This window comes from Hyla sarda, chromosome 12 (genome assembly GCF_029499605.1).
Source record: "Hyla sarda isolate aHylSar1 chromosome 12, aHylSar1.hap1, whole genome shotgun sequence".
Taxonomy (NCBI): Eukaryota; Metazoa; Chordata; class Amphibia; order Anura; family Hylidae; genus Hyla; species Hyla sarda.
In genome coordinates, this window is record NC_079200.1 from 23,900,467 (window position 1) to 23,911,654 (window position 11,188).

Sequence of the window (11,188 nt, forward strand, 5' to 3'; positions counted from 1 at the left end):
ATATAGGGAAGTGCACAGGTGAACACACTAATTGGAACCACTGCGCCAATCAGCGGCGCAGTGGCCCTTTAAATCGCAGAGACCCGGCGCGCGCGCGCCCTAGGGAGCGGGGCCGCGCGCGCCGGGACAGGACAGACGGGGAGCGAGTCAGGTACGGGAGCCGGGGTGCGCATCGCGAGCGGGCGCTACCCGCATCGCGAATCGCATCCCGGCTGACAGCGGAATCGCAGCGCCCCGGGTCAGAGGATGTGACCGGAGCGCTGCAGCGGGGAGAGTGAAGCGAGCGCTCCGGGGAGGAGCGGGGACCCGGAGCGCTCGGCGTAACACCGCCGCTGCAAGACCATCCCGCTTTGCGGCGGGCTCTGGTGAATACCAGTAGCAACTTAGAACCGGTCCACCAGCACGGTCCACGCCAATCCCTCTCTGGCACAGAGGATCCACCTCCTGCCAGCCGGAGCGTGACAGCGTGGGCCATACCAGGGAGCGGAGTCTAAGGTGCCGCTGGTTTTCCCCAGAGCCCGGCGCAAAGCAGGATGGACTTGCTGCAGCAGGCGGCCCTCAGGTCGCTACCCCTGGTACTGGTACGACTCGTCCCGCCAGGCAGCCAAGGTACAACGTGACACAGGAAGGTAGAGGCACAGACAAAGTCAGGACAGGCAGGAGGTCAGGGCTGGTAACAATGAAGCAAGGTCAGGGCACGTAGCAAGAAGGTCAGAAGGCAGGTGGCACAGGAGCAAGGTCAGGATATGTAACAAAGGGTCAGATACACAGCAAGGCAAGACACAGGTAAACGCTATAATCCAGCAAGGATTATAGGAAGTTCGGGGTTAAATAGGGTCAAATGAGAATAGCACCAATCAATGGTGCGCTGGCCCTTTAACTTTAAAGGGCAGCAGTGGCAGCAGGGACATTGATGCGCTTGCAGTCGGCAAGTCTGACCGCAGCGCTGTCTGTAACAGTTACATACATAGATTTCATTTGAGGCAAGCGGAATTCTGCAAGCGGAAATTCTGCCGTTTGAATAGACTCTAAAGCTATCTTGAAATATGGCCTCTTATGGAGGACAAGATTGTTCATACAAGGTTGGTTCTTGAGAATCCACATATGTCCTACAAAAGGAAGCAATGGGTGTTTAGTAAAAACATAAACCACGGGTGTAGAAACTGGATTGATTGAAATCATTCTTTTCCATTTAAAGGAATAACTTGTCCTACAAGGCAATACTCAACCCAAGGCCAAACTAAGAACCTCGAACTATAAACTGTCTAGACAGATCTTTACAATCACGCACAAAAGAAAAGGCAATTATTATTTTTATTTATCGTTTTCTGTTCGTCCTCAATGTCGCATTGAAATATGACAAACTTCAAAGTCATAGAAATGAGGCAGGTTTAAGAAACGAAGCAATAACAATGAGTAAAATCCAGACAGCCTGAGGGGGTTTAAGAAAACAAAACCAAACTAGAAAACTATTTTTACGTACAATTTATATTAATCCCGTCAGGATTTAAGAGTTCTTTTATGGCAACATTAAGAAAAAAAGCATGATACACCCACTACCACGACAAGTATAAATAAGTTGCGCAGTCAAACAGAAGCTTCATCGGGTCTCAAGTGCTTGGATCTCACGTATCACACAATGTCTTGTCAATGGAAAAGTGGATCTGTCCGAACCTCAGTTGGGGGCAGCATCGGTAGCCACAGAGTCAGCTCTTTGGCTTTTGACTTGTCTAAAGGATCTGAGTACTTTACAATTGGAAACGTCAGTGTAAATGATGGCATTCTTCATGGAGGAGAGAAGGAGACCATGCAGAACCTCAATGTCCGACTGGCTTCCTACTTGGACAAAGTCAAGGCCCTGGAAAATGCTAATGCTGACCTGGAATCCAAGATCAAAGAGTGGTACCTGAAGCACCAGCAGCAGACAAATGTGGTGGATTACAGCAAATACTTTGCTATCATTGAAGACCTTAAAAAAAGGGTAAAGGAAGGGATGAATTCCATAAGTCTTTGAGGGAAAGATTAAAGTAGTTGTTTTTGTTTTTTAACCATAGGGTTCATAATATTGAGTCATAATTTTGAATTAATTATTATACTGTTTTAAGTTATTCTCTAACGTTTGGTTCTAATATTTTTTTAACGTAACATTAGCTGCAATAATAAGTCACTATGTACAAGTTGACTTTAATACTTACATGTCATCATTGTCATCCATGTTCTAGTGGTTCATGGACCATACCATTCTTGTTTACTTCATTGTTCATAATTTTAGGTCCATGGACATTTATTGACTTTTCTTGTCTTCCTCAGATCTTAGCAGAAAGCACTGAAAATGCCAGAACTGTCCTTCAGATTGACAATGCCAAGCTGGCAGCAGATGACTTCAGAATGAAGTAAGTTTGGACATAGTTAACTTTAGGGATTATAATAAATATACATTCCACATATGAACAATTCAATCTAATTCTGACTAGTTTTAGCAATAACCATGCCTATACATATTAGATAAGTGTTAGCCAAACCCTCTTATTTTGTCAGGATTGACCAACAGTGTAATGTGTAGGGGTCACTTGATGGTGGATTTTAAAGGGGTACTCCACTGGAAAACATTTTTTTTTTTTTAAATCAACTGGTGCCAGAAAGTTACTTCTATTTAAAAATCTTAACCCTTCCAGCACTTATCAGCTGCTGTTTGCTCCACAAGAAGTAATTTTTGAAGAACTTTTTGAATTTCTTTTCTGTCTGACCACGGTGCTCTGTGCTGCCACCTCTGTCCGTGTCAGGATCTGTCCAGAGCAGGATAGATTTGCTATGGGGATTTGCTCCTACTATAGACAGTTCCTAAAATGGACAGAGGTGTCAACAGAGAGCACTGTGGTCAGACAGAAAGGAAATTCACAAAGAAAATAACTTCCTGTGGAGCATACAGCAGCTAAGTACTGGAAGGGTTAAGGTTTTTAAATAGAAGTCATTTACAAATCTGATTAACTTTCTGGAACCAGTTGATTTAAAAAAAAATATTCATAATTTCCAAGGGAGTACCCCTTTAAGGGAAAGTAACATTGGGCGTGTTAGAATGGGTCTTGCTATAGCTTATTGATGATGTCACATTGAAATTGTAGTCCATTTCACAGGTGTCATGTTATAGAACAGGAGGAACTAAGCAGTACAAGAATAACTTGTCCTTAATATATATAAATCTCTACTCATTCTGGGCTAAGTAGTCATGTGGACGGTCCTACTCCAAGACTGACAGTTCTCTATTATGCACAGATAGCTGTCAATCACTAAGTGGTACCACCCAACTGACTACTTAGCCTGGAATAAGCAATGATTTACATGTATAAAAGACAAGTTATTCTGGAACTTTCCCCATAAAACTATATATCAATCTGCTCCGCTCCTCCTGCTCAACAACATGGCACCCACAGAATTGACTGCACTTTTATAAAGTTCCCTTTAACCACTGGAAAAAACATGCACATTGAGAACGGCCAAGTGTACACAGTTATGGTGAGTTTAGAGGTACATATCATGGTAGAACAGGCATTCGGCTGACAGATAGCTACCTAAAGGGGTACTCCGCTCCTAGACATCTTATTGCTGATGTCTGATTGCAGAAGTCCCACCGTTGGGGACCCCCGCAATCTCCTTGCTGCACCCGGCATTCGTTTAGAGAGTCGGCTGCAGTGCCGGAGGCTCGTGACGTCACGGTCGCGCCCCGCTCATGACGTCTTGCCCCATCAATGCAAGTCTATGGTAGGAGGAGTGACGGCATGGCCGTGACATCACGAGCGGGGTGTGACCATGACATCCCGAGCCTCCGCCCCGCATCGCCAGTCATCCGGCACAGTGCAAAGTTCGCTCCGTGCCGAGATCATGGGGGTCCCCAGTGGTGGGACCCCCGCGGTCAGACATCTTGTCCTCTGTCCTTTGGATAGGGGATAAGATGTCTAGGGGCAGAGTACCCCCTTAAGTGTATATCTAGTTTAAGATAACTATGACTATGTGTTTTCATGTATTATCTCCTACGGAATAGTTTTCATAAGTAGTTCCATTTCAGGTACGAGAATGAGGCCACTATTTATCAGACCGTGGAATCCGATATCTGTGGTCTAAGAAGACTTTTAGATGACTTGAACTTTTCTAAAGCCAACATTGTAGCTCAGCTCGAAAGCTTGAAGGAAGAGATTGAGTGTTTGAAGAAGAACCATGAGGAGGTAAGGTTTTAGCCGCTCTTTTGCCTTTAATACAATGGATACATTAGTACAGACTAATGGGTCTAAGGCTTTAGGATTTTGCTTTAGGAAAAATGTTCCCTAAGCTTTTGAATATTTTGGAAAGTAGGCCAACTTTTCTAAAGCTTGGGCCCATGCTTTCAAGAAAATTGCTTTAAATAAATGAAATTCACATCTTGGCAGAGAGAAATTTGGCTACATTCTACATTCGACTGAGAGATGTGTAGGTTCGAGTATTTCAGTAATGCTTCATGCCCACAATAATTTTAGGGAACGGTGTTTATTTAACACCATATACAGAAGACCTCATGGTATAACCTTGTATTTTATGACACTTCCCTTAGACTTGCATTGAGGGGACGTAGACTTGCATTGAGGGCACGAGCCTCCGCTCTGCATCGGTAGTCATCCGGCATGGAGCGAAGTTCACTCCGTGCACCGGATGTCTGGGGTGCCGGCCAAGATCACCGGGGTCCCTAGCGGCGGGACCCCCGCGATCAGACATCTTATCCCCTAAGCAACAAACAAGTGAGTGATCCAGCTCACCTTCCCTGATGTACGGTGCTTGGACCGGTGCCCGGCAAGGCATCCAATATTGAAGAAAGAATATACGGAGAGTCCAGCACTTCGTTGCAAGCAGCTTTATTGAAGATACATCACACCATAAAACGACAGTCAGTCAGACATGTTTCGAGCGCTTGCGCTCGAAACATGTCTGACTGACTATCGTTTTTATGGTGTGATGTATCTTCAATAAAGCTGCTTGCAACGAAGTGGTGGACTCTACGTACATTCTATCATATCCCCTATATTTTGGATAGGGGATAAGATGTTTAGGGGCAGAGAACGCCTTTAATATGAAAAGAAAACAAAATGTTTAGGCATTTAAATGCCATATTCCAAACCTTTAGCACACCCTCATACACATAAGACTTTGCCGTTATAGGCTAAGACTCTTTCGACTCTTTCTTCTGAGCATGAATCAGATTTACCTGGACTTTTTCATTAATTCCATCTCAGGAAATGAAGGCTTTGAGAGGACAAAAGGGGGATATCAATGTGGAAATGGATGCAGCTCCAGGAACAGATCTTAGCAAGCTCCTGAACGACATGAGAACTCAATATGAAGAAATCTCCGAGCAGAACCGAAAGAAGGCCGAACAGTGGTTCCACGAAAAGGTTAATACAGAATGTACAGATGCAAAATATCAGACACATAATTTGCAGAATATTTGGTCTCTTCCTACCAAAAGCGCCTTAACGTCTGCCGTATGTTTGTAGAGTGCCGAACTGAACAAAGAGATCTCCCACAGCAGCGAAATGGTCGAGTCCCACAAATCCGAAGTCGCAGAACTCAGACGTACAGTCCAAGAGCTGGATATTGAGCTTCAAGCGCAATTCGCATTGGTAATCCTAAAAACTATTGTCTTCTATTATCAACATTAAAGTGTGCCTGTCATCAACAAAAAAACTTTTTATATAATGTAGATAATACCATTATATGTATATTTGTAATATACATTGGTTAAAAAATGTGTATATTTTTGTCCCTGCAGTTATTGCCTGTGTGTGTCTTTAGGAGGAGTCCAAATACAGGAAGTGAGGGAGGACAAGCAGGGCTCTGCGCACTAAGAAAAAGCAGGACAGTGTGCACTGAGGCTCTATAACATGCCCCCGGCTGATACATCAGGATGATTGACAAGCCAGGAGTCTACACAGATCCCTGCTTGTCCTACCCTCACTTCCTGTATTTGGTCTCCTCATAGAGACACACAGGATATAGCTGCAGAGACAGGATTTTTTCACCCAAACATATGCACAATTTTTAACCAATGTATATTACCAATATACATATAATGGTATTATCTACATTATATAAAAAGTTTTTGTTGACGACAGGTACACTTTAAAAAATATATATTGTTTATAATGTATGGTTTCATCTTTCCTAAACAGAAATCATCCCTTGAGCACTCACTGGCTGAGACAGAGTGTTCATACAGTAAACAGTTGGCCCATCTTCAGGGTTATGTAGCAAACATTGAAGAACAGTTGAGTCAGGTCCGCAGCGATCTGGAACGTCAGAATGCCGAATACGCACTTCTTCTAGACATCAAGACCCGACTGGAAAAGGAGATTGAGACCTACCGTAGACTACTTGAGGGAGACACGTAAGCCTTTTCTATGGTTTATATAAGGATGAAAGGAAGGGATGAACGGATGCATGTTTAGAATGATTGATGGTTGGATGGACCAACAGATACATATGATCACCACTAATTTCCACGACATACGGCTACAATGATCAGCTCACATATTTCTTCTACCTGCAGTCTACCAAGGGAGTTTTAATCCTCTATAGCAGGGGTCTCAAACTCAAATTATCTGGGGGCCACCGGATGTAGAGGCCGGGGAGGCTGGGCTGCATGTGCCCTTCACACATAATGCCCCCATCATGTGCCCCTCGTGTATATTGCCCCCATCATGCGCCCCTCACACATAATTCCCCCATCATGCGCCCCTCACATATAATGCCCCCATCATGCGCCCCTCACATATAATTCCCCCATCATGTGCCCCTCATGTATATTGCCCCCATCATGTGCCCCTCACATATAATGCCCCCATCATGTGCCCCTCACATATAATGCCCCATCATGTGCCCCTCACATATAATGTCCCCATCATGCGCCCCTCACATATAATGCCCCAATCATGTGCCCCTCACATATAATGCCCCCATCATGTGCCCCTCACATATAATGCCCCCATCATGCCCCAGATAGATATGAACCCCATCAGGTAGGGCTCCCCAGTAGGTACACAGGCCCCCAGATAGATATGACCCCCATCAGGTAGGGCTCCAAAGTAGGTATAGAGGCCCCAGATAAATATGAACCCCATCACTGATGGGGTTCATATCTATCTGGGGGCCTGTCTACCTACAAGGTAGCCCTACCTGATGATCAGGTAGGGGTTCCCAATAGGTGTACAGGCCCCCACATAGATATTACCATCGGCAGGTAGGACTCCTATTTAAACAATTATGCCCCCTAAGAAGATAGGTTAGCCCCTGGTGATAAGCAGGTCCTCCCTTATTAGGCAATTAATTAGGCAAGTTAAGTTTCACAGCTACAGTACTTACATCTCCCTGCTGCAGCCTAAAACGAGCCTTCTTTGCAAGGATGTACGCATTAGGTGACGTCATCACATGTGCCGCGCAGGATGTCAGCATCCCGGCATCCTGCGCTACGAATGCAATGACATCACCAATCGCGCGCATGCCTCCAGGAAGGCTCCTTATAGGCTGCAGCAGGGAGATATAGGTACAGTAGCAGTGTGTGCCGACGAGTTTGAAGTCTTCCGGCATTTAGCGCAGCTTTCCCGAAGTAGGGCTAAATGCCTGAAGAAATCACCTGCCAAGCACCTGAGTTTGAGACCAATGCTCTATAGGAACCTTCTGACTTGTAGATTAGTGGTGATCTAAGATCGATACGTTTAAAGGGGTACTCTGCCCCAAGACATCTCCGCCCCAAGACATCTGATCATGGTGGGGGGGGGGGGGTCCAGTGTTCTGAACATTTATCTTCAGAATGCCAGCGTGGGTCCTCCGTGATTGTGATGTCATGGCACGACCCCTCCATTCATGTCTATGGGAAGGGGTATGGTGGCTGTGAAGCAGAAGTACACAGCCGCCACTACCCCTCCCATAGACATGAATGTAGGGTGTGTGACAGCAGTGGTCGCCCATCATCCAGCACGGAGCAGAGTTCGCTCCGTGCAGCAGATTACTGGGGTGCTGCGCCGGAGATCCCAGCGACTGGACCCCCCCCCCCCCCCCGCCATCAGACATCTTATCCCCTTTCCTTTGGATAGCGGATAAGATGTCAAGGGGCGGAGTACCCCTTTAATATGTGAGCTCCTCAAATGTATCCATGACAAGAATATCTCTTTGACTGATTATTAATGAATACCCTTTCATGTTTTCCAGATGGCAATACAAAGAACCAGCCCCTGTAAAAGGTATGTTATCCTCTGAATATAGACAAAATTGTTGTCGCCTCAGGAGAGTGGGGTCAGGAATCCCCCTTTCTATACATCAGGGATAAAGAGGCAATTACATGGTCATTACATAGTGTTATGGCCATCTGCAACTTCTACAACAAGCACAGCAGTCCACTGGTAGTGTCAGAAGCCAAACCAGGGAGAACCTAGGTACTAAAAAAGAAGAAAAAAAGAAATTATACTCATCTACATCTCAGTCCTTTATGTGTCCCCCATTTATTATCTGTTTTTGCTTTTAAATTCAATAATTACAATTAAAAACCCAAATGTGTGAACACAGCCTAAGCAGTACCACAAGTAAATACTGCATGCGTTTTCTGCAAAAATTACGCAATTACTGCAATGTGCATTATTGCAGTAAATTGCATCATTTTTACAGCAATTTCAGCCACCTGCAGCAAATACGCATGCAGCATGTAGTTGCGGTGCGGCTAATTAGCCGCAACGTGTAAACACAGACTAAAGCAGTGGTTTCAAACTGTGTGTTGCAAAACTTCAACTCCCATCATGCACGGACAGCCGTTGGTACTTAAAGGGATATTCCCCTGGAAAACATTATTTTTTTCTGACCAGTCTGACCACAGTGCTCTCTGCTGACACCTCTGTCCATGTCAGGAACTGTCCAGAGCAGAAGAGGTTTATTATGGGGCTTTGCTCCTACCCTGGACAGTTCCTAAAAAGGACAGAGGTGTCTACAGAGAGCCCTGTGGTCAGACTGGAAAGAAATTAAAAAAGAAAAGAACTTCCTGTGGAACATACAGCAGCTGATAATCACTAGATGGGGTAACATTTTGAAATAGATGTAATTTACAAATCTGCTTCAGTTGCTAGCACCAGTTATTTTCCAGTTATTTTCCAGTGGAAAATCATCTTGTACAGGTATCTGACCACATAAAGAACCTTTAGATTCTGAAATAATAATAATTATGCCCCCTCTGGTTTTCCACCAGTCCCCTCTGCTTTTAAAAAAAATCGTATTTCAAGCATAGTCTTGGGTTTGGAAATTGCAATATGTAAAAAAAAAAAAAATAATAATAATAATAGAAAAAAATCATCCACATAACAATGCATTTTTTTCTCTATTTCAGAACCAAACAAAACCAGGAAAGTCACAACTATCGTAGAAGAAGTAATCAATGGCAAGGTGGTGTCCCATAAAATAAATGCAACGGAAGAGAAGCTGTAGAGAACAAATAGACAGTCTATGCCAGTCTTTTCTATTGACCCTATGATCTGCACATGCTTTTGTAACACAGTTAATCCAAGCAACGGGGAACTGGGTGCATCTATAGTCTATTAATACTCAATAAATGTTATATTGCGATGTATTGTAATAAGTGTTTTTATTACACAACTTCACATACTTTATACAGACTTTGCATAAATCAAAAGTGCAAGAGTAAGAAACGTTTTACTATTTACTAGAGCAAGATCCCCGTTTTTCCTATTTCTTTCTCTACTGCACTGATCATTCAATTCAGTGCAAAATCTGCCTCGAGAGACAGAACTATCAGCTCTCTAAGGGATCAAGTTACATGCCACCCATAGAAGTCTATGAAAATAGGAGGAGGCAAAGGGGAAGAAGTGCAGTGAGAGATGAAATCAGGGAATACTGCTCATTAGATCTAGGCCCTTAAGACTTTAACAGGAACAAAATGGTACACCACTTAGGACAATGCGCTCCAGTACGCTTAAAACAGTATTTGCCTACAACACCAGCAGGTGTGTACTTTTGGCTGGCCTTTCACAGTATCTAGGCCCTTAAGACTTTAACAGGAACAAAATGGTATACCACTTAGATGTACACACAGGTTACACTTAATAGAGGGCAATATGCTTTTAGTGCTCTGCTCATCCTGGCTTGGTGACTACTATTAGCTTTTCAGTTGTTGTACACACCAGTGCTGCAGCACACAGTCGCTGTGTACACTCTCTCTCTCTCTCAATCTTACTTCCCTCCCTATCAGTGGTTCTAGGCTATATTTGGGCTTGAGGTTAATCACTGCTGTTAAAAATATTTTCTGTGCAACACACACTGCTCTCTGTCCCTCTCTGCAATTGAACGCTGATGTGACTGGGAAGTGAATCGCTGCTGCAAAAATGCTTTTCTGTTGAACACACACTGCTGTCTATCCCTTTCTGCAATAGAACGCTGATGTGACTGAGAGGTGAATCGCTGCTGTAAAAATGCTTTTCTGTGCAACACACACTGCTGTCTGTCCTCCTCTCTCTCTCTCTCTCTCTGCAATAAATGGCTGAAGTGACTCGCCGAAAGGTGGCTGCCGATTATATAGGGCTGTGACATCACAGGGGTGACTTACTGCTGATAGGCTGCATGCTGCATGTGATTCAGGTTTATCCCGCTGACCCTTGTTCCCGCCTTCCCAGGATTCCTTGCCCCATGTCCTCACATGTGGATCCGCCATTTTAGATGCCCTGGAGCCTGGACCGCACTAAAAAGAGTTCAAGGAAGGGATTTGCACGATCAAATCGTGGCGATATTCACATTCGTTGCAAATCGAGTTTTTCCTGAAATTCGTAAGGAATTCGGATTCGTCAGATTTGATTCGCTCATCCCTACATATAATTAGTGTGTGAATGTTATATTGGATACACAGAGATGTACCATCACATTCAATAAATATGACTAGAGATGAGCTAAGTTACAGTACTTCGATTCTGCACGGACCTCGCGGCTCGGCGGTTGCTGACTTTAACCTGCATAAGTTATTTCAGCTTTAAGGTGCCCCGGTGGGCTGGAAAAGGTGGATACAGTCCTAGGAGAGTCTCAAAAAAGCCCCGGTCTTTGGTGCCAATTTTAGTTATAAAAAGTACACAGAGGCACTAGCATACAGATAAGCCTATTACCTGAAGAAGAGGCATGC

The 11,188-nt window shown here is 44.3% G+C and overlaps 1 protein-coding gene across 1 annotated transcript; it reads left to right on the plus strand.

Moving 5' to 3' along the window:
* The first annotated feature begins 1,336 nt into the window (after window positions 1-1,336).
* On the plus strand, window positions 1,337-9,621 carry LOC130296309 (keratin, type I cytoskeletal 17-like). The gene is made up of 8 exons (XM_056547703.1): window positions 1,337-1,981; window positions 2,311-2,393; window positions 4,064-4,220; window positions 5,259-5,417; window positions 5,520-5,645; window positions 6,195-6,409; window positions 8,230-8,261; window positions 9,392-9,621. Exons 1-8 carry the CDS (start codon window positions 1,640-1,642, stop codon window positions 9,487-9,489), a joined length of 1,212 nt encoding a protein of 403 aa, XP_056403678.1. The 5' UTR covers window positions 1,337-1,639; the 3' UTR covers window positions 9,490-9,621.
* Window positions 9,622-11,188: the final 1,567 nt, after the last annotated feature.